This window comes from Juglans regia, chromosome 3 (genome assembly GCF_001411555.2).
Source record: "Juglans regia cultivar Chandler chromosome 3, Walnut 2.0, whole genome shotgun sequence".
Taxonomy (NCBI): domain Eukaryota; kingdom Viridiplantae; phylum Streptophyta; class Magnoliopsida; order Fagales; family Juglandaceae; genus Juglans; species Juglans regia.
The window spans coordinates 10,654,523-10,678,520 of NC_049903.1; the positions used below are offsets into that span (position 1 = coordinate 10,654,523).

General features: G+C 36.1%; 2 protein-coding genes across 3 annotated transcripts; both read left to right on the forward strand.

Annotated features, from left to right (window-relative positions):
• The first annotated feature begins 305 nt into the window (after window positions 1-305).
• LOC108996578 (homeobox-leucine zipper protein ATHB-14-like) lies at window positions 306-8,462 on the forward strand. 2 transcript variants are annotated; one of them, XM_018972555.2, is made up of 18 exons: window positions 306-1,027; window positions 2,527-2,686; window positions 3,048-3,163; window positions 3,242-3,332; window positions 3,450-3,545; window positions 3,644-3,757; window positions 3,869-3,952; window positions 4,509-4,664; window positions 4,750-4,824; window positions 4,916-5,022; window positions 5,188-5,377; window positions 5,584-5,772; window positions 5,886-5,966; window positions 6,299-6,433; window positions 6,513-6,838; window positions 7,242-7,353; window positions 7,731-7,880; window positions 8,164-8,462. In XM_018972555.2, exons 1-18 carry the CDS (start codon window positions 816-818, stop codon window positions 8,308-8,310), a joined length of 2,541 nt encoding a protein of 846 aa, XP_018828100.1. In that variant the 5' UTR covers window positions 306-815; the 3' UTR covers window positions 8,311-8,462. The 2 variants fall into 2 exon arrangements, with proteins under 2 accessions (XP_018828100.1, XP_035544210.1); XM_035688317.1 differs by lacking the exon at window positions 306-1,027 and adding an exon at window positions 1,492-1,616.
• A 9,742-nt stretch (window positions 8,463-18,204) lies between these two features.
• Window positions 18,205-21,894, forward strand: LOC108996517 (kxDL motif-containing protein 1-like). Its single transcript, XM_018972452.2, has 3 exons — window positions 18,205-18,388; window positions 20,157-20,309; window positions 21,619-21,894. Exons 1-3 carry the CDS (start codon window positions 18,273-18,275, stop codon window positions 21,719-21,721), a joined length of 372 nt encoding a protein of 123 aa, XP_018827997.1. The 5' UTR covers window positions 18,205-18,272; the 3' UTR covers window positions 21,722-21,894.
• Window positions 21,895-23,998: the final 2,104 nt, after the last annotated feature.

Below are 23,998 nucleotides of genomic sequence, written 5' to 3' on the forward strand. Positions count from 1 at the left end.
AGAAACTGACGCTTAGAGAGAGGCATGCTGAACTGTAGCTTTATCTTTTTCCCAGAAGAGTGAAATAAACAGCGATCCATTTGTCAAAAAACGTCTCCCTCTGATCTGGCGGGCCAAAATCAGCGCCTCTGCTGTATTTTCATTTATTCCATATCCTTTTCTCCCTTTTTTTTTTTTTTTTTTTCCATTTTGTTTTGCCTTTTAATTTTCACATCACAGATCACACGGTAAAAATGTAGAGAGGACGGAGAGAAGAGAGGGTGTTTGCGGCCAAAAACAAAAATCGAGAGTAGAGGAAAAAGGGCAATGCCAATGCCGATGGGCATGCAACCAGGTGGCCCTTACCAATGGTAATTACCATTGGCTGTTTGATTTTTTATTTTTTCCCTGTCATCTACGTACAAAACCAAACACGACCACACTCTATCTTTGCTCTCTATATATCTTTCTGTGGGTTGGTTCTTTGTCGCTCTTAAAAAGTCTCGAGATTGGCGTCAAGATAAAAACCACAGGACCTCCTTTCTGTTCAAGTTCAAGCCCTTACCCAGCTACGCTTTACGAGAACTAAAACAAAGCACACCAGCTGATGAAGGAGAAAGTAGGCTCTCTTGGAGGAGAGAGCCTGCCCCAGCACAACCCCAACATCAACAACAATAACAAAGAAGCGGAAGAAGCAGAACCAAAGCTACCACCTTTCTAAAATCCCATTTTCAGGAGGCCTGAGTAACCCAAAACATTTTCTGCGTCTGTTCTAGTTTTGGTTTTTTTGAGTGGTTTTGTAAGCTTTTGGTGTTTGGTACTGTATTGTCATATGTATGGCGCTTTCTATGCACAAAAATTCAGCATATAAGGAGATGGATACAAGCAAGTACGTAAGGTATACGCCAGAGCAGGTAGAGGCGTTGGAGAGGGTGTACTCGGAATGCCCAAAGCCTAGCTCTTTGAGAAGGCAGCAGCTCATTAGGGAGTGTCCTATACTTTCCAACATCGAGCCCAAACAGATCAAAGTTTGGTTTCAGAACCGCAGGTAGATGGAGAAGCTATGTACAAGATAGAAAGTCGTGCACTTCGTTATTATTCATTCGTTTGCTACGTTTATCTTCATGAAAATGACTTCCGTAGTTTTCCTTGTGGCTTCCGAGGAATGCGTTTTTTAATCACTTTTTTTGTTTTCTTTTTCCATACATAGCATTCAAGTGGTTGGCTTGGAACTTACCTAAAAAGGCAGGCTTTCAATTCTGGTTGTTTTTGTCAAGTTTATGTTTTTTTAAAGTCGTGATCAGTTCATTTTACAATGTGGTAGAATTTATCTCTAGAAGCCCCTCTTACTCTATATTTTGACAAGTTTTAAAATTTCTTCTTTTTCCTGCTTCGATGGGGAAAATAAATGAAAAATAAGAGGTGTTTTTCCTGTGGGATGGAGGATAACCGTTCTGTTATTTTGTCCTTTTTTTTTTTTTTTTGTAGTTCCGTTCTATTGTTTTATCTTGGATATCGATTCTCCATCTATCCTGTCTATAGTATTTGGATTGGAGATTTCTTGAAAGGGGGAATGTGGGTTCGTAATGGGCGGTTTTCCATCGTTTTCTTCATGCTCCGTCTTAAAATGAGAAAATGTACAGCTTTTACCCCTTTAAGAATTTCATCAACTGTTGATTTCTTTTCTTGTCACTTCTGAACATCGAATCTTTATCTGAAACTAGTGATATGATCTGACTCAAGTTTTGGTAAGCTTAATCTTTTCTGGTTTGAATTTTCTGTTTTTTCAAAGAATGGCATGCCCTTGAGAAAGGGTTAAATTCAAATGAAAGATAACGACAGCTAATCAATATGCTTTTCAAGAAAACATTCCTTATTTGTTCTTGTGGCAGTTATTTTTACCTTTTTTTCAATATTCAGCATATCTGCAGGTGTCAACATTGTAACTTCGAGATGATTGATTATGTGTCGTATTTATTTTAGAAAAAATTGCAGATAATAATTGCTTATGTTATTCTAAGTCCTAAAATGGTGTTTTTGTCTGCTGTGTAATACCTTTGGGTGTTCAAATTATGGTTATGATAATTCTGTTTACTTCTGGTTCTGTCTGCTTCATGTTTGCACATCTGATTGTGGTGGCATTTGTATTTATTTTATTTGACCTCCTAAATTGAGGATTTTTAGTGTAGATTTAACTTTAGGATTAGGGCTTGCTTGGATGCTTCTTGGACTGATATACTTGTATTTAATAGATAGATTTTGAATCCATGCCGTCAGTTTTAATTTTTCAGTTATAATCTCATGGAATGCTCTTGGTTTTCTATTTTCCTATCATTTCCAATTCATCTTATTTTGTTCTTTTGTTTTTGCACCTTGGGATGTACGTGTGAAAAGCAGGAAACAATAGAAACTTAGTTTGTTTTACCTCCCATGGAACGGCTGTGTTACCTTCATTTTTGCTTTACCAATATTGAGTTCTCTTTCAATTTTGATGGCAAAATAAATTTTGTGAACTTGTTCACTGACACCATTCATTTTTCTTCGTAGATGCCGCGAGAAGCAGAGGAAGGAAGCTTCTCGTCTCCAGACAGTGAATAGAAAGCTGTCTGCAATGAACAAGCTGTTGATGGAAGAGAATGACCGGTTGCAGAAACAGGTCTCACAGTTGGTGTATGAGAATGGATACATGCGACACCAACTGCAGAGTGTAAGCTTCTTGTCCTTGAACCCCTAGCTGTTTCTACTTTGAAAGATTACCTGCTCGCTTAATTTCAAGCACATGAAGGATGCTTCTTGTGCTCTGAACATGGTTCTGTGGTGTCCTATACATGTTCTGTTAAGATGTACATGCGGTGAGTGTGCCCATTTTTACTTGAATTTGGGTGTCTTATAATTACCAGTTCAAGATTTACTGAACGAAGTCCAGCTTCTTCAAATTCTATACACTTGATTTGGGCCTCCAAGTTTTGTCTATTAGATATGATGGATGTTCCTTGTAGGAAAAACTTGTGAATATTATCACTCTTATTGATTAAATCTAAAAGCATCATTTGGGGTATCCTAACCAGGCATCTGGAACGACCACAGACAACAGCTGTGAGTCTGTGGTCATGAATGGTCAGCACCAACAACAGCAAAACCCAACACCTCAGCATCCCCAAAGGGATGCTAACAACCCAGCTGGGTAAGTAATTTGTCCAGTTTAACCACTTTATATTTCAGAATATTACTATTTTTTTTCTTGACCTTATCGTTCATGTAGTCTTCTCGCAATTGCTGAGGAGGCCCTGGCAGAGTTCCTTTCCAAGGCTACTGGAACTGCCGTCGACTGGGTCCAGATGATTGGGATGAAGGTAAGACTTCTTGAATCTTTCTTCAGAGATGTGGGTGTATTTGCTAGCATATAGGAACAAGTGCATTACCCTGTGCCACTTCTGTTCCAAAATCTAACTTTGATGTTGATAATGTAGCCTGGTCCGGATTCTATTGGAATCGTTGCTGTTTCCCGTAACTGTAGTGGGGTAGCAGCACGAGCCTGTGGTCTTGTGAGTCTAGAGCCCACAAAGGTATTTTTCTCCCTATATGGCCGGTTCCCTTCCTCCACAACTGCTCCCCAACATTTATATCCTAATTTTTCATGAAGTATATAACAAGTTCATCACAGGTCGCCGAAATCCTTAAAGATCGTCCATCGTGGTTTCGTGATTGTCGTTGCCTTGATGTACTGAGTGTACTCCCTACGGGAAATGGAGGGACAATCGAGCTCATATACATGCAGGTTTGTTGCCTGTGTGAACTAGGATTTTATCACTGTTGAAGATACATCGTCTGGACTTTCAGTTCTCACTTTAATTCCCTTTACTTTTTAATTTTTCACATTCTTTATCAGACTTATGCACCTACAACATTGGCTGCGGCACGTGACTTCTGGACGCTGAGATATACTACAAGCTTGGAAGATGGCAGTCTTGTGGTAATTCATATTCCCTTTCAACATGGAAGATATTTTCTGTTTCCTTAAGGAATTTTTTTGGAATTTCACACCCTCATCAATAACCATCCTGTTTTGTCCTAGACTTCCTCGACTATGCTGCCATGTCTTCTACAAGAAATGGCTGGGACCCTAAGACCCTGTTTGGATATAAGAAGTGTTTCATCTCATCTCATTATTACAAAATTTTCAAATTCTCACACAAAATATAATAAACAATTTAACTTTTTCAAATTCCAAAACAATAATAATATTAAAAAATAATATTCTAATAATATTTTATTCAACTTTTAACTTTCATCTAAACCCACTATCCAAACGGCACCTAAATGTAGTCATTTGCATAATGCATTGGATATGAATATCTCCCTCGAATTTTTTGAATTAAATTTACATATATAAATATTCCTTGAAATTAGGTGTTTCTTCAATCTGACTAATATTAATTGACCCAAATTTACAGAGTTTCTCACTTGAATTCCTTCGAGTTTACCACATAATTGTAACTTATTTTATTGTATCAAAATATGTTTTGCAGGTGTGTGAGAGATCATTGACTTCTTCTACTGGTGGTCCAGCAGGGCCTCCCACTGCTAGTTTTGTAAGAGCTGAAATGCTTCCGAGTGGCTTTCTAATTCGACCTTGTGAGGGCGGTGGCTCCATTATTCACATTGTCGATCATGTCGATTTAGATGTAAGGAAAAGAGCTGATTGAATTCTGTTTCTACTTCAACTTCTGTCTTTTTCATTTGCTTACTTCAATTTCCTGGTTGTCCTAGGTTTGGAGTGTACCTGAAGTTCTCAGACCACTTTATGAATCATCAAAGATTCTTGCACAGAAAATGACTATTGCTGTAAGAAACTGTGATATGAGGGGTCATTCATTCATCTATTTGGTTAGTTTTGTTTGTTCATACTTTGCCTTTTTTAAATCTTACAACACAGGCCTTACGACACATAAGACAAATTGCACAAGAGACTAGTGGGGAAATTCAGTATGGTGGTGGCCGCCAGCCTGCTGTTTTAAGGACATTCAGTCAGAGACTTTGCAGGTAAGGTCTCCAAACATGGTATTCAAGATCAACAGGGCTTTGCCCTCATTCTGAGTTTATTATTTACAGTTTAGAGCACAGAATCTCAAAGAATTGATTACTTCAATGTGCCTGGGCTATACTGGATTCCCCATTGACTAAATTGTTTATGAAAATGAACTGTAGGGGATTCAATGATGCTGTTAATGGGTTTGTCGATGATGGTTGGTCGCTTCTGGGTAGTGATGGTGTGGAAGATGTGACCATCATGATAAACTCATCTCCAAATAAATTTCTCAACTCCCAGTATAGTACATCGATGTTCTCAACTTTTGGAGGAGGGGTGCTATGTGCCAAGGCATCAATGCTTCTGCAGGTATTTTGATATGCTAATCCAAACAAGCGAGGATGGTTAGCTTGGCTGTTTCACTGTTTTAGCCTTGCATCATTTTAATTGTATCTTCGTTAACTCTCCTCTCAGAATTTCTATAGATTACTGATGCTTTAATCTTTGTATGAAATTTATATTCACATTTGACTTTGTACATGATTAAATTTTTAATCTTTCTCTGGAGTCTGCAGGATGTCCCCCCTGCCTTGCTGGTTCGTTTTCTTAGGGAGCACCGTTCAGAGTGGGCTGACTATGGAGTTGATGCCTACTCTGCAGCATGTCTTAAAGCTAGCCCTTATGCAGTTCCTTGTGCAAGACCTGGTGGTTTCCCTGGTAGCCAGGTCATCTTACCTCTTGCCCATACTGTGGAACACGAGGAGGTGGCAAAATTTCTTATCCACTTGAGCAAGTTTCCATTATTTGTTTTTACATTTGTTATTCCACCAGATTTAAATACAAATTTCTAAGTAAAGTTTCACCTTCATTAATGAAGTTCCTTGAGGTGGTTCGGCTAGAGGGTCATGCATTCTCCCCTGAAGATGTGGCGTTGGCACGGGACATGTACTTATTGCAGGTTGGTTTTTTCTATTCCTTTTGTCACACAATGGATGAAAGTTTATAGTTGGCATGCATTATGTTGAAATAATCTCCCTAAATAGGAGCCTAAAATGGTGGGATTAAATCTAAAGGTAATATGTGATCAAATTTATAAATGTTTTGATTTGTAGATAAAATCCATTTATTTTTAGACACCCCAAGGAGGTAAATCTCTCCCCTATTATTCTTGGACAGAGATTAGTATGACATGGCATTGGTTTTGTTTTCATGTTCTAAAGAATTTTTCATTAATGTGGATCTTTATTACTGATATAATCATTTAATTTTAATTATATTCTATGGTGACAGCTTTGCAGTGGGGTTGATGAAAATGCAGTTGGTGCCTGTGCACAGCTTGTCTTTGCCCCTATCGATGAATCTTTTGCTGATGACGCCCCTCTATTGCCATCTGGTTTTCGTGTGATACCGCTGGATCCTAAAACAGTTCGGTGATATCTTTGATCTACTGCCATTTAGTTTTGAAATTTTAAGCTTGTGCTGAATTCTGTAATATCTGTTGCAGGATGGGCCAGCTGCAACTCGAACATTGGACTTGGCCTCTACTCTTGAAGTCAGAGCAGGTGGTGCCCGCCCAGCTGGTGAAGCTGATCTGAACAGTTACAACCTTAGATCAGTTCTGACTATTGCTTTCCAATTTACTTTTGAGAACAATTTGCGGGACAATGTGGCTGCCATGGCTCGCCAATATGTGCGTAGCGTTGTAGGGTCTGTTCAGAGGGTTGCCATGGCTATTTCCCCCTCCCGCCTTGGTACCCATCTTGGGCCCAAACCCCTTCCTGGTTCACCTGAGGCTCTTACTCTGGCCCGATGGATTTGCCGAGGCTACAGGTTGACATCCTAGTGTATCTTTCAAGTTTTGCATTTCCATTTCTTATTGGTTTTTTTTTTTAGTTGCATTTTCTGTTCAAGAGTTGAATAACTTTCTTCATGGAAATTATGATGGAGTATGCTAACGTGTCGGTGGTGAAGCAAAGTAGACTAATGATGTCGTGGGAGGATTTATTCTTATGTTCTCAAGAGTAATGGTTATAACCCATGGATAGCCATATAATAACCCTAGTGCTTGGTTGAATGGTTTAAAGCAACCTTTATATTTATGGTTTTATTTAACACATGGCAAACTCTGTCAAATAACTTTATAACTTCTAAAAAGCTTGCAGTAAACATTTGGAGATGGTGTGGGATTATCTTTTTCATTGCCAATTGCTCACTCTTTTGTGGTATCTTTCAGGGTCCACACTGGGAGTGAGCTATTTCGGGTTGACTCCCAAGCTGGTGATGCAATCTTAAAGCAACTTTGGCACCATTCAGATGCTATACTATGCTGTTCGGTAAAAACAAATGTAAGCACTTTTTCAGTTTCTTTCCCTGTTCTGTAGTGCTAAATTTCTCTATCCAATGCATTTCATTGAAATATACTTCAGATTATCAAGAGATGTGCTATAAACTACACTCCCATAGCACTTCCATCATACTTTATTGACTCTACAGTACCCATCAACCATTAGATCAACTCTTGTTTCTAAAATAACAAATTTAATGGTAGACAGTTAATGTCACATCATTAGCAGTAGGATGGAAATGGGATGAGAGTGTAGTGTTATAGTTATGGTATTTTCTTTTTATCAAAGGACAAGAAGTTGAAGCAATACAGACTTCATTTTATAATTTCTGTTCCTTTTCTTATGGATTAAATCTACTGGCATAAATGTGTATGCAGGCATCTCCTGTGTTCACCTTTGCAAACCAGGCTGGGCTTGACATGCTTGAAACAACACTTGTGGCCCTTCAAGACATAATGCTTGACAAGATTCTTGACGAAGCTGGCCGGAAGATTCTATGTTCTGAATTCTCCAAGATCATGCAGCAGGTAATGATGCCTTGAGCTTCCACCAGTGTGGAAACTTTTGGTTATACCCTTTGCTAGGAAGACAAAAATATACTTATTAAGATACTGAAATCATTGAAAAGTAATAGAGCTTTAAGAATGTTTCAAAACATCTAACGATATCAACAATCAACAAAAACCCTTGAATCATCATTCCAGTATCCAAACCCAATGCTGCCTGCTGTATGATGTTTTAGACTTTGTTGACTGCGCTCTTACATTGAACATTCTTATCTTTTCCTAATGTGGTTCTTCAAATTGCCAGGGATTTGCGTATCTACCAGCAGGATTATGCGTTTCCAGCATGGGTAGGCCAGTGTCTTATGAGCAGGCCATCGCATGGAAAGTTCTCAATGATGATGATTCAAATCACTGCCTGGCCTTCATGTTTATAAACTGGTCTTTTGTGTGATGAAAGAATGCAGATACTAAAACACTTTAGCTACTTATTAAGTTATGTACTTTGCTAGTGGAAGTTAAAGACATTGTGACATATGAATGCAGTCATGGCAGGATCTTTATGAAAACGTATTTAGTATATGCACCCGTTATATGTTTGCTTAATGTGTTTGGTTCAGATGTCTTACCTCATTCTAGTCAGGTTTGTGAATTTGGCCAAGATTTATACCAAAATTGATAATTTTGGAGTGTTTGTACCAACCGAGCCGTGGGGGGCCATCTATTCTGGTTGGTGGCCTAGTTTGGTTGCTTGGCATTTCTAATTTCTATCGCAAGGTTGATTGGATTGGGTTGAATTTTGGCCAATTGGGGTCATATTCAAAGATATAGAAAGTAGTATTCCAACTGCTAATCATGCGTTTGTCCTGTCTTGTCTTTTCAAGAATGACAACTCTTGAATTTAAATGCAGGACTCAAGAGTAGACAGGGATGTTATATTTCTCTCTCTTCGTATGCATTATGGGTTTACTATAGACGGTAGCTTACAAGGCAATATTAAACCGTGCAGTTCTTATAATCTCTAAAGACCAGATCTCGTCCCAGACACTATCATCTGTGTAGAATTATGAAAGAATAAATAAAAATAAAATTTGACAATATGGTGATACTTTCGTAAGAATACTTGTCTTACAAGTTGGTGATAGACAGAGAATTGAGTGAATAAATTTGTATACCAATAACTCTTATTTATAGTTTATTATGCACCGATTGACAAATAAAACAATTTTAAGAAGTGACAAAGGTTGTCTTTTAACACTTAACAAGTCACACAATCTTTTGATTGTCTCTTGACACTTCTATAACTATCACTATATAAAGTGTTATTTCAAGAGTACACACCCTTAAAATTACAATCTTAGAATTACAATCTTCAGTGTCAATACGTGAGGAATTGAGAAGGTTTCCTTATGGTCAATGGTATCTAGTTCTCAACATACAACAATGAATAAATTCATAAATCAAAATCTTAAAAAGATCCACCACAACACTTGTCCTCCTCGACCAGAGAAAAAAGGAAAGTAGAAAATGCAAATATGCCTAAGCTAGCTGAAACCCACCCATCAAAACGTACCCTTTGAAATCAGTCACTGTAATAAGGCTGATGATGCTCGCTGTGTATTGTACGTGACACCAGCTTTTTAAGGTTGGTTCTTTTCTTTGAAATTACCTTTCGAGTTTTCTCTCTCTCTTTTCATGCTCATGTATGAAAACTTGGCTCTGTAAAGACTGCTGTCTGCTGCGCCTGAGAAAGACAATACTGTAAGTTTGTAGCAGCAGCTTTCGCAGGAGGCCATTAAACTAAAGGCACTCAGCACTCTGCATAAACAGCAGACCTAAATCAGCCTCTTTACCTCTGCAATTATTATCACAGAGTATCTTTCCTAATTAATGATCTTTAGACATATCTATCTCCTCTTCAGAGTCATTATGATTACATATATGGAGAGAGTTGATGCTTCTTTTTCCACTGTTGGCAACCAGATCTGTTCGAGTCTTTCAAGTTTATCTCAGCACGTTTGAATTAAGAGTCCATCTCAACTAAAAGTTATCTCATTTCATTAAATTATTATATTTTTTAAAATTTATATATAAAATATAATAAATAATTTAATTTTTTTAAATTTTAAAATAATAATAATATTAAAAATTAATATTTTATTTAATTTTTAACTTTTATTTTAATTTATCTCATTAAAATTCACCCTACAAATCTAATCTAATTGTTCAAGTTGGATGCCAGATGTCATATGCCCAGAACTTATACAAGAGGTGTAATCAGTCCTGTTATGGGTGTGATAATTTTGTTTTAAAGCATGAAGGCTATTGGACTATTATTTAATTATTTTTATTTGCTTAAATTTTGAGGTAAGTGATCAGAAATTTTATAGCATTTAATTTCGAGCTTCGATAAAGTTTTCTCTACGTTTGAAGCAACTGGAAATATTGGAAATAACTATTAATGATGGAGGATGTTGTTCTTCATCTTATACTACATATTTTATATATTTTAAAATTATTTTTTTTATTTTTTATTTTATTTTATTTTTATTAAATTAATTAAATTATTTTACTTATCATACATACACCACATATTTATTATAAATAAAAAATAAAAATAAATAAATATAATATATAAGAATGATAAGTAAAATTTTTTATTAATAAATATTTTGTATCTTAAAAGTATCGAGAGTTCTGTATTATTTAATATTCATTCTATAAGTTGTCCTAATTGGCACAATATTTATTAAATTTATAAAAGAAATTGACACTTTATGCCTTATTTTAAAATATAATCACTAAGATTGTGTCATTTCATGAATTATAATTTTCTTTATTTATCTTAACAATTAGAATTTAATAATTTGAGACGTTAAGTTTTTTTTTTATAATTAAAATGAGTTATTCTATTTTCAAACTGTCATGTAGAGCATATTATTTAATACTTAATTAATATAATTTAATTTTAAATTAAATTTTTTTAAATTAAATTATAAACTTTAAGAAATAATGTTAATATAATAAATTTAATTAAAAATGTTGAAGCTGTAAAATATATTATCTTGTTTAAGAGGGTCCTACACTGTAAAGGGGACCACTGGAGCCGGAAAAGAATCGTTAATTCTGTTCGGCCACGGATTTAGATGGGACCACAAGAATCTCTACCTAACGATTTTAGTCAAAGGAGAGAATGGGCCCCACTGGGGTGGGTTTATGATGTGGCTTTCACCGTTCATCTATGAGCCACGTCACTAATTTAACTCCTACATACGTACATGTATACATACAGGCACGGCTTCAACTTCAAATGTTGACCGTAGAGGGGTATTATCGTCAAGTCGTAGAAATAAATAGCAGTTCCGGGCCCACTGGACCCAACCCATATGGGCCATGGCTACAGGAGCACCGAGAATGAAAAAGACTTTAAAACATTTTTTTCGCAAAAAAGACCCCAACACTTTCTGACCAATCAGAGCACGGTCCATCAACTTTTTCCGAGCGGTGCGAAGAAATGCAGTTTCGTGCGGGGCCCACTCGTTCACCGCGTGCACGCACCTCATCACACACATACGCCACCGCACATATCTTTTTCTCGTACTGTACATATAGTTTTGTACGTATGCACAATTACTCCATGCATGGCATCGAAGCATGGAACAAACATCACAGCCATCATTCATCACCATCATCCATCAGAGGGACCCAGCCGAGCGTTGAGCCGTAGGAGGAAGAGGGTAGGGTTAGGATTAGGGTTTTCATTTTCTTACCCTTTTCAGTGTTTGAAATTCGAGGCGTTTTAAAGGTGAGTGCGAAGGGTACTGTATTTTCGAGCTTCGTGCTACTTTCTCACTCTTTCCCTTCGTTACTTTCACTTATTAATGAAAAATGGCATATATTAAATGCCTCAGCAGCTCGCTCTCTATCTTTTGGTGCAGAGAAAATTTAAAGGAACTGTTCCCGCGTGGAGGGCATTCTGGCATCCCACTTTTGTCGATAGTTGTATCATCTCGTCTCATGCTTACACGAAAAGTCTTCTTTTTTATGGTTGGGATATCTTATCTTTTTAACATATATTTGTATTTTTGGTTAAGGGTGAAAGATTCAGAAGGAGCGTGCTTTTGAATCATTTTCTAGACAAAAAAAAAAACACATTGAAGTGCAAAGATCTCTAGCTTTACAAAACCCAAGGAAAGTGAGTACTGATCAGGAGGATCCTAGGGTTTTGCTCTTTCTTTCAGACTGTACGTATATAGCTAGGGTTGGTTCGGGTCCTGTGTTGAAGCAAGAGTCTAGAGATCTCTTATGCCTGCAGGTTATCCAAGATTCTGTAGGGAGAGGGATAGACCATCATGGGTTCTGGGACTTTAGGTGGAGTTCCAATTAGTAGTTGGTTTGACTGGGTGGGCTTGAGTTTAGAACTTACATTGTTTTATGATTCTGTTTGAGGGATTAGATTTTTGTGGGAAGTTGTCTGTTTTGGTGGAAGAGTTTTCAATCTGCAGGAGTAAATTGAAATTGGGTTTTTGGGGTCATTGTGGCATTTTGACAAGGGATGAATTCTAGTTTGATTCAAATTAAATAAAATAAGATGTTTTATTAAAAGTTAAATAAAATATTATTATAATATTAATTTTTTATATTAATTTTATTTTAAAATTTAAAAAAATAAATTATTTATTGTATTTTATAGAAAAGTTTAAAAAAATTATAATAATTATATAATTTAATTTGATGTAAAGTGATGTTAGGCTGCATGGAAGTCTGGTGGTTTGCCGGATGGGTTTTGGGAAATCTTTGGTTCATGCGTTTCATGATTGATGCTAGTTTTTGGGTTCTTGTGTTGGACCAAAGATACCTCGGTTTGACTTTTTTGGGTGAATTTTTTTGGGTACCAAGGTTTATTTAGAACCACAACCAAGTATATTAATATATTATAGACCAATTACTTCATTCGAATATGGATTTTCATTACGATTGGTTGGTAAATTCTTCTGCCTTGTTTGGTTAATATAAAAGTAAATAATTAACTAAATATCTCGAAGCAGTTATTAATATTTCTATTGGAATAATATGGTTTGAGGACAGTGAAAATCATCTCAACTGATTAAAAGCTAACTAGGTTCGATGAGATCATAACCTTTGCTTGGAATGCTTTGGAAACGATTTGCTTCTCTTTATTTATATTTTATGATGTGGTCACTCTGTTAACAATGCGGTGGTTGACTTGTGAGTGTCAAAGGCATACATGTCTGCTAAAACATGAGCATGTGGATAAAGTAATTCGCTTGATATGCGGTGATTGAAAGATTAATCATGAAGAACGTTTGGTGAAAATAGCTTAGGGATGGATAGTCTTTACTTTTAGAATGAGAGTAATGCTAGATCGTGTTAGAGTGTGTAATTTTTGCATTCTCTTATCTTGCATACTTCTTTAAAAAAAATAATAGAATTCACGATTAAAAATTGATTTTTTTTATATATATCTCATTTTCATTTAGTTATTTTAAAGAGCTTGCATACTTTAATGTTGTATAAATAATTTTCAAAATTATTAGGTAAAATATGGGTGATGTGACAATCTATCATTAGGTGGTCTTACGAAAAAAATGTTATTAGGTAATATTATTAACATTGTTTTCATATATATATTTATTTTTTTAATAATATATAATTACATGATAGAATAAGAATACTGACTACTGAGTATCCATGGTGAAACTAGCGAATAATTACGCGTAGATTTCATATTACATAAAGCGGGTATGATTGGGAATTAAACTGGTCTCATACTACTTTATTACTATTTAAAAATAATTTATTAATATTTACAAACATGTTATTATTACTCATATATGTAACGCCCTGGTCCTAGATGGGTCGAAGAGTTACTTCTTGTAACTTAAAATCGTATCTCACCATACATATATAAATTCTAATTTCTCAATTATTCATAGATCTCATTGTTTTAAACCAACTACTCTAAAATAATTAACTAAGAACATCACAAAGTCTTAAAATAAATGTCAACTTTCCAAAATACCAAGTCAACAGAGCAAAATAAAACTACTGAATAAAATTATCCAATAACCCAAGTACCCTCATTTTACTTATTATATTATATTCACGTAGCCTTACACATACTTCTTATTCTTGAATTTCAGCTGACACATCTAAAATATCTGAAAATATTGTGGAGATAGGAGAATGAGTTATCAACAACTTAGTAAGCAAAGAACATATAGCAGTATGCAAATATGAGCATTTACATAGTACAAAATGCAGAACAAAACATGTTATCAAAATTATCAAAGTGATGGTTCAAAATATTTATATTCCAAAGTCTTTTGGCATAGCATAACAGAGTGTCATCACCATCATATCATATCATATCAGAGCATCATATAAGAACAAAGGTCATGTTTAACCCCCATGATAGGGTTATGCCATCCCCCGTGGCCAAACCGAACAGAGACAGAAGTGAATCTTCCCCTTATTCATTTTTGAAACCCCGAGTGTGCACACAGGAAATACCACATAAAAAATAATTTTGTTTCCAAAGTGGGTGCACTCAGAGACAAAGAAGTTGTTACCAACTCAAACAGAGGTCACTGTTTTACACTCGTGGTCGTGGTAAGGTCAGAGTAGAGCAGAGCAGAAACAAAGTCAAATACAGAATCAAAATGTCATACCAAAGGTTTTCAGATGTCTCATTATATCAAAACAGAGTATTGAACATAATCATATCATTTTCACATAATCAAAACAGATTCAGAACATTTTCTCATAATCATGAACATATTTTCAGATTTCATATTCACTTTTTATTTCACAGTTTATAAACAAAATGCCAAAATATTACTCATGTCTACGCCAGTTATGACAAAAATAATTTCTCATTTTTATACGGATTTCATAAGTAATGTAAAACATATAAATGATGTTGTTTCAAATTTCTTTTAATTACAGAACATGCATTTTTTTTTCCCAAAATCAACATCAGTCTATTTATTTTATGCAAAGTCTAGTATAGGAACCCCGCTTACCTGACTCTTACAGTATAATGTCTAAGCCTTGATTCTGAACTCTAATAATATCAATACCTAAATCAGAAAATACTAATATTATAACCTATTTCCAATTTATATAAAAAAAAATAATGGTGTAAACATTTAGTTCATAAACGATGGCTTAACTATACCGAATATTAAAACAATCTTGTAAATTATTATTATATTCAAATCTTAATTTAACACTTAATTATATATTTTTAAAAAATCTCTTAAATAATTTCTTAAGAAAATAGGTTTATGTAAAAACAAAGAGTTTAATTAACGTGAAGTAACTGAACCAAAAAAAAAAAACTCTGTCGCGCCCAGCCAACAAATCTATCATTGCACCGGCTCTGTGAATTTTGTTGCGCGATCCTCCTTCCTACAGTCAAGGTTTGTGAAGCCTCATGACCTTACTACCCTTATTCCTTGTCACGTGTGTCCCTAACTTTTGATGTTAAAAATATTATTTTGGGCCTTAGGTTGTAGTAGCTTGGGTTTTTGTTTAGTTGGTTTATTTCATTTTCAACTAACAAGGTGATGTGTGAGGTTGATGGGAGGTAATGACCGATAATTTTATATGGCAACCCGAGCACTCCTACATCATGTGATGGTCTACGGTGGCCAATTGATTGCTCTTGGTTTGTGCAAGCTTCTGACTTACTAGTTACTACGCACATGTATGGATGGAGAGGCCTACAAAGGAGATGTGCAGCACCTTCTGGTGGTTGCTGGTTGCAAGTCTCACGATGTGGCGTTAGTTGCAACTTTTCGTGGCATGGAGTTGCTCTATTTTTATTATATAAAAACAGAGGCTACGTCGGTATCATGTGGGCTGGTTTGGTGGTTCTTGATGGTTCACAGTATAGGGTTATGGTATTAACTAGGTGGAGGTGGCAGGCAGAGTGACGATGCAGTGTTACGAAGGAGGGAGTGATAAGTTTGTTTGCTGGACAAGCGATTGGCAATGTGAAGGGAAGGATTGGATCTGCAACTCAATAGCAACTTGAGGGCTTTCGGCGAGAGGTGTTACAACTTGGAACAACGTAGAGGTGGGCAGTGGTGTTAGGGACCTCGGTCTAGTCCCTAAACAATAAAGTCTGCTAGCTCACCTTGCCTTGTGTTGACCAATTGTCTCTTGCTAATTTGCTTAGCCTTGAACGAATTGTGGCAATGGAGGATCCCTAGGTTGATGGAGGTATGGTGTTTAGTGGTGGAATTAATGATGATGATGAGTTGTGGTGATCTAAGTGATGAATTTGTGTGTTTGATGCAATGTAGCACGACTTGATGATGACCCTTGATGTTGGCGCCACTTAGATGATGTTTAGGGTTGATATGGTGAAGTTAGGCTAGGGTTTGGATGGGAGCTAAGGGGGATTATGAAATTGGGAGGAGTTGGATTAGGGTTGGCGCGTAGGATGTGTTGCTAGAGTTTTGAAGGACGTGGATGAGTGAGGCTAGAACTCCTAAATTGTAAGAGGCAATATAGGGATGCTGGAAATTCGGCTAAGGCTTGGAAAGGAAGAATTTGGTGGTGCTTGAATAAGTCTAGGGTTGTTCCTTGAATTTAGGGATGATGGAAATTCGGCTAAGGCTTGAAAAAGAAAGATTTGGTGGTGCTTGAATGAGTTTAGAGTTGTTCCTTGAATTTAGGGATTGGCTAAGGTAAGATGAATTAGGGTTTTGACTAGGCCAAGATATGATCCTAAAATGCAGGAATTGCAAAGGGGGGTTAGGATTCCTAATATTTAGAAATTCCTAATATTTAGAAAATCCTTATGGAAGGTTAGGGTTTTCAACTAAGGCAAGATATGTGTATGGAATGATGGAGGCAATGGAAATTTCGGCTATGGCAATTAGTGGAATATGTAGGAAGTAGATTTGGTCTTTGATAACAAGGGAAAGATGAAGACTTTGTTTTTTATATGTTTGGATATTTGAGAAATCAAAGAATATGAAGAATAAGACTTAAGATATGTTTGATATGTGAGAAAATGCAAGAAAATATATGAACAAACTAGAAAATATAAGAACAATCTATGGATAATTTGGATATGGAATGGAGAATGGAAAATATGCAAAAGATGGATAAAAGATTCAACACCTATTCATGAATTGGAAGGTGATGAAACATAAGATAGATAAATGGATAGATAAATGAAACAACACTTATTCACGAATTGCAATGTGATATTTCTCTCATTGGGATTCACCAATTGCACCCAAATAACCTAAGTGTAAAGGCGCCGAAAGTGATCTTAAGAACAAACATGCCATCCACAAAGAAAATTTTCAAATGATGTAAAATGAAATGTTTAAGATCCTATTTAAAGTAATAACATAAGTGGAAAATCTTAAAAGGCCCCCTTGTAAATTAGGTCTTGGGTGGGCCCCATAATGGGTTGTGGCATATGTTGGCCTTTGGTGGCCTAGGTTGGCCCATGGCATGGGCCATAGGCTAGCATGGCTGCTGGCGTGAGGTTGGCATGACCCAGGCATGGGCCTGGGCGTTGGGTTGTGTTGCTGCTATGGCATGGCCCAGGCAAGGGGCTTGGGCACTGGTCCTGCATTGGCCTGCTGCTGTTGCTGGGCGCGCGTATTGGGTGGGGATGTCACTAGCCTCGCTGCACGTCCTGGGTGTGCCATGGCAGGGTTGCACGTCCCGTTTGGGATTTTGCTTGCCATGCGTGAAGGGGCTACTCTAAGTTGGGATGTTACGTTCAACTTGTTGGTCGTGACAAGGGGCTAGGCGATGGAACTCACAGAGAACTAAAGAGAGAATTTTGTGAGGGAGTGGAACATGAAAAGGCAGAAGGCAGTTGTGGAGAGGAAGAATTGTAGTATAGTGACGTGAATGAGGATGAAATGGGGAGAGGAAAAATAGGGAGAAGAGAGTGACGAGGAGGAGAATGATTCGGGAGGGAGAAAATTATGGGAAATGAGGAAACTGTCAAGGGTGGAGGAGAAAAAAGAGAAATAAAAATAAAATAAAATAAACCTACTTACAAGAAACGGGGCATTTCCCTTGTTATTGGGCTTCTCTATAGACCTGGGCCAAGATTAGTCCTGGGTATTACAACATACTATTTCATTATTATTTACAAGTTATTTCATTACCATTTATAAATAATTTAAAAAACTCTTAACATCAAAACGAGTCGAACACGTTGGTAGGACAGACTTTTTAGAGTAGAAGAACCCATGTATGTAATGTTAGGTCTAGGCCCATCTAATGTCCCATTCCCATTGCCTGCTCTTTTCACGAAAAGACCAACAACAGTCCGAATACGAAGCCCAGAATACACGGCCCAAGGTTCCATTTCATCAGCTTCTGCGTCTCACTCACTGTGATCAATCGGAGATGGAGGAGACGGAGAAAGAACCGATAAGAGCGGCTTCTGAGGAGGTCTCTCGTGAATTCAAAACTCTTATCAACGCAGAGGATCTGGACTCCCTCAAGCAATCGCAGAACCTCATGTAACATTTCTCTTTCTGTTGATTACACTGCACGTTTGTTGGATTGACCTTTAAATTTGAGCAAACTTTATACTATTTTTTTTTTCTCTAATGCTTTTAATTTTTTCATCAATGGTTTTTTCCAATTCTTTTGTGTAAATTCTGTATTTGATATCATATTGCTATTTTCTTACAATTGGTTTTTCTTTTTTGAGAGTTCGTAAAATGTGCATTGGATGATTGGAAATTGAATGATGTGGTGTGTATGAATATGCCAAAGAATTGTGGGAAGAGGTTTTATTTTGTTATAACTTTAATTGATTACGATTGTGATTAAATTTTGCAATTAATGTTAGAAACTGAGAGAAGGCAGGTTACAAATCGACGAAAAAGTGCCTAATTTAATAATAGCTCATAAACCCGCCGAAAAAATAATTCTTCTATCTGAGTATGAAATTGCTTAGAGATGGAATAGCACTGGGAAAATTATCTAGTTTGTTATAATGTGCAAGCAATTTCAACACTGGGGCTGTACGTGGTACAATCATTGTTTACTCATCTCATGCTCCCCCACCCAATTTTTTGAAAACGAAAATCTCATTGTAGTAAAGTATGTATTAGAAAGTAAATCCTATTCTATTGCGTTGATCCTCTGTAAAGGAAATAAAAACCAAGTTGTATCAATTAGCTATAAAAAGGCTATGTCAATGAGGAGGAAAAGGAAGTGGATGCTATATTTGATGAAAAAATTATGAAATAACCATTTCTTATTACTGGAATCTCTGAAAGTGAGTGAAGCTTCCATATATTGTCTATGCTATATAGACAATCAAAACGTCTGGAAAAAGAGGAAGAAATTTGGGCAACTTTGATGATTTAGCAATGTTTTATTGCCTAAACTATGAAATATTTGTAGCTTGGATAGTTTTTGGGTTAGAGACATTTTCAAACCTAAAGCATGGTCTAGAATTGGATTTGATCTTCTATTTGAAGTCCGTTGAGGATATACTAAAATAATATAGTCTGTAATATAGAAGCTATGCATGTTTGTACCTTCTTCCTATAAAGTGAAACTGATGACGAACCAAAATGGCCAAATTTTTTGCCAGTAATGCAAACATTGGTTGGTTATGAACCTCATAGTCTTAATAATTAACAACTTGAGTGTTATTTGATTCTTACCTTATGAGGATTTTTTCTCTCGTGAGGGACACCCGTCTGTATGCTTGTGTACATCGATTGCCCCACTTTTGTTGCTGTTTAATAGCACTTCCACTTTAGGTCCAGTTTGGATACAATAAGTGTTTCAACTCATCTCATCTATTCATTACAAGTTTCCCAAATTCCCACACAAAATATAATAACCAATTCAACTTTTCAAATCTCAAAACAGTAATAATATTAAAAAATAATATTTTAACAATATTTTATTCAACTTTCATCTCAACTCACTATCCAAACTACACTTTTTGCATGCTAAAGCTGAAAGTGAGGATGCAATTAGATCGTGTGGGAAATACATTTGGAACGGTCTTCAATGGAAAGAGAAATATTTCTAAACCATTATAACCATGGAGAGAAATATTGAGAGCAACAGAGTAAATGTAGTTGCTGGAACTTCTTTTGCCAAGCATCCCTATGTGCATATTTATATTTTTAGGAATCTTAGATGAGTTGAAATTATGAATTCCTCCAGCACCCTGAAGATCTGTTAACTTGGTAGCTAGCTCTGAAGATCTACTAATCATTCTTCTTCTGCTGATTTTATCGTTGGCACCTCATATTGCAGATTGGGAAGATTGCAGGACAGCAATGCTGTCCTGTCGCATTTTAATGATTATTCAGAGCATTGTTTTGCCGAGGTTTCTGGAGACTTCTCTAGAAATACACGTCTTTTGAGGTCTATGAAGTCGGATCTGGATTACATATTTCAGAAACTAAGGTATAGATCACACTCATTTTTCGTTCCATGTTGATTCTTTCAACTGGTCAATCTTGCTGAAAGCTATGGATAGAGTCAATTATTCTGTTGCCTCATAGTACATGTGATTAATAATTTCTAGGGAGATATTTTAATCATATGGACTGCACTTGATCCTCATGCTTAAATAGATATTTGAATGAGGAGGATGGTTTTGTTGGGGAAATAGAGAGAATATTTATTACGCTTTGAGAGTAAGACCGCTTAAGCATAAAATCAAGGGCTTCCAAAATCATTTTTTGTGATTTGAAGAAGAAGTGAAGAGAAAACAAATCCTCCTCTTTCCCTGTTCATCTTCTGCTGCTACTTTTAATTAGTATTGGCAAGTGAGTAAAGAGAGCATCAGAAGCAACAAACTCCCTGACGATTTAAAATTCTGAAACTATAGGATTGAGATTGATACTAGCTAATCCAAAAATCAATGTTAAGCTCCGTGGTTTATGATGTAATTCATCCCAAGGATTTTATTAGGTGTCCTATTCACATCAATTCAGTATATCCCCATAAAGGATCCCGCTTATTCTAATATAATCTGAAATTAAATAATAGTTCGATTGGTTTGTTTGGGCTTCAAGTGGTTTTTTAGAGTTTTAAACCTACAAGTACTACTGAACCGACAACTTTTTTTTTTCTTGGATAACAGTGATAACAAAGGAAGCAGACTGAAATTAGTCAATTTGGTTTGATGCTTTCCTCAGTTTCGCATGGTTTATAACCACTCTATTTTTTTCCAAGTGCGCATTCATCCTCAGAAACAACAAATGCTTTCGGGCATAAATTAAACAATTATCAAGAAGTCAAATTCAATACCATGAAAACAAATACTTTGGTGATCAATTAGTTTCTCTTGGGGCTTGGAAAGGGCATTCGTATATTCAAGCCCACCAAGATCATTCGTAGTACATGGATATGGGACTGTTTTTAATGTTCAGGTAGCAGGGTGCAGTTTTTTTTTCTGCATATAATTTATTTTACTCTATCCTGCCCTAAATCCTGTGGATACAGATGCTACGTGTTCAGTGGGATATTTTCTGTTGATCAAGTCTAGTGCATTCTTACCTACTGCTTGAATAACTGAATTTTTACAATATTTGTTAGTTTGTTATGCAACGGAAGTGTTGATTGGAAGCCACTTATGCCAAGACCCCTCGTCCATTCATCCTAGATCAATTTTAGGATCTTGATTGAAGTTGTCTTCTTAGTACAATTCCTTATTCTCTTGGCCTTCTCATATTTTAATGCTCTCCTCACACGCATACATTGTTAACAGGAGCATGAAATCAAGGATTTTAGCCACATATCCAGATGCATTTCCAGATGGTTCAACAGGAGAAGTACTTGACCGGAGACCTGACCTCGAAATGCCTCAGTAACACGAGACAATTTGTCAGCAACTTGTATCATGCTACCACTTGGGAAACACAATGTAGGAGAAACGTTTATTTTTACCTAATGTCCTCTCTTCTAGATCAGACGTGATTCATGCTCACCATTTCATGCAGTTTTGGAGCTCGAAAAGGCCTATAATTTTAAGTTTTCATATAAATTTTCTGATCATTTAGGGCTCGTTTGTTTTCAGAGATGAGATGAGATGAGTTGAGATTAAAGTTAAAAAGTTGAATAAAATATTGTTAGAATATATTTTTTAATATTATTGTTGTTTTGGAATTTGAAAAAGTTGAATTATTTATTTTATTTTGTGTGGGGATTTGAGAAAGTTGTAATGATGAGGTGAGATGAGATGAGATGAGATGAGATGTTTTTAGAAAACAAACAAGGCCTTAAATGATTACTCAGATTCTTGGTGGAAATATTTTCAAATAGGGTACTAAATAACCTATTGAAGTGTGTCGACTGAATAACAGAAAATGGAACCCCAGATCCATCCAAGCCTATTAATGAAGTTGTTTTCATAGTGTTTTGAAGCAATAGGGACTTCTCCAGCATCTCTTCAGAATATTAAAAACTGTTGCATTTTCCGTCATGATTTCCTTCTGATTTTCCTCCCCGGAAAAGCAAATTTCAATACACGCTGGCAGATCGACATGATCTTATGAGACACACGATTCCCTCGGTCTAACGGAAAGTCTGTATTCTGTAGACACGAACTCTCATGGTGGCAGTTGTCACGAAGAGCAGATGCATTACTTTGTCCCAAGACATGTAGATGAAAATCCTAGCATCAATGGCTTCATCTTCACGATCTATCATCATCTATATTTTTCTTTCTTCAATGCAATATATGAACCCTGCAAAACCAATAGAATTTCACTAAAATGATTACTGGGAGACCTTCCAAATTTTAGGGTATATGCCTCCAATAACAGTATTTTGGCCGTGAGAGAGGATCATCCATTGCGGAGGCTTCACGAGAGATTCATTCAATCGTACAGTCCCAATGAAAAATGTACCCGTTTTTGTTGTGAAATTTTTTATGCTATCTGAAGAAAATAATAATAATGAGAGAGAGTTTTCGGACAAAAACAAAACAAAAGAGAGTAATACGAAGGAGAAATGTAAAGTAATAGAAAAGGGGGTTTTCAGTTCTCACTCGGATAAGCTGGCGCGTGGTTGTAGACTCTTTTCAAGTAGCAGGTTCGACTTCTTTATTCTCTGCAATGATTGCAGAAGAACTGAGATTACTGTCAGTTCATGACCAAGAGATCCCCAAATCTCCTTTTCTTTTTTCTTTTTTTTTTTTTAGAAAAATGACAGACATACCTTTTGTAATTTGTATAAAGGGAGAAACTGAATAGTCGTAAATACTTTTTTTTTTTTTTTTCCTTTTTGCTTTTTACTTAAAAGAGTTGGATATGGCATAGAGAGCTGCTCTTCCATTGTTGAGAAAGTGTCTAGTCATGGTTACTTATTTGCCAAATGGGTTGAGTTGCAAGAAGGTGGCTCATCGTTTTAGAGATCCAAGCTGTAAATACCATTTTAAAGATACCAAGGAAAGATGCAATTGCCTCCTGCCGGTTGGAAATTTTATTCTAGAAAAAAAAATATTGCTACAACTCTGATTCACGTCAAGCATTCCATATTTATAATTTTTTATAAAATATAGGTGTATTTTTTATAAGATATGAGAATATTTTTTTATAAAAAATAGAATGTAAAATAGTAAATATTGACTGATGAAAATAATTTTTCTTAAAATAAAATAAACCAAGAAAATATGAAAGAGTTTAGCAGTATGTACAAGAATGATAGTTTAAAGAAAATGAAAAGAGAGAGTATGAGAGAGACAATACTACTCTCAAAATTGCCTCCTACCTTTATTCTTAAAAATTGATCAATATTCGGCAAGATATCTCATAGTAAGTACCGAAAGAAGGGTAATGATATGCTTACTCTTCCTAGGCCGACCTCGCCCTTCTTGGCCTGGCCCGACCCGACCCATTATATTCTCTTATACTGATTCCGTCCTGCCGAGCTGTCTTTAGACCTCCCCATACCACGTGGGCTAGGTTCGTGCGGTCTGGCCTAACACTAGGAACGGCCTCCCTCACAGTAATCTTCCTCAAATTCTAAAAGCTCATAGAGCATGAAATTCACAAGCACAAAACTATAGACCTTCAAATAAAAAACCAACAAAACAAGTCTCAAATTGTATATCCAAAAACCAGAAAGGTAGAAATCCAATAGGGAGA

Bases quoted from the DNA above. Each gene is read 5' to 3' on its own strand.
- LOC108996517 (XM_018972452.2), top strand. From the start codon at position 18,273: ATGGAGGAGACGGAGAAAGAACCGATAAGAGCGGCTTCTGAGGAGGTC. The intron at 18,389-20,156 runs GTAACATTTCTC...CTCATATTGCAG, and splicing joins AAGCAATCGCAGAACCTCAT to ATTGGGAAGATTGCAGGACA. The intron at 20,310-21,618 runs GTATAGATCACA...CATTGTTAACAG, and splicing joins TACATATTTCAGAAACTAAG to GAGCATGAAATCAAGGATTT.
- LOC108996578 (XM_018972555.2), top strand. From the start codon at position 816: ATGGCGCTTTCTATGCACAAAAATTCAGCATATAAGGAGATGGATACA. The intron at 5,023-5,187 runs GTAAGGTCTCCA...AATGAACTGTAG, and splicing joins TTCAGTCAGAGACTTTGCAG to GGGATTCAATGATGCTGTTA. The intron at 5,773-5,885 runs GTGGCAAAATTT...TCATTAATGAAG, and splicing joins ATACTGTGGAACACGAGGAG to TTCCTTGAGGTGGTTCGGCT.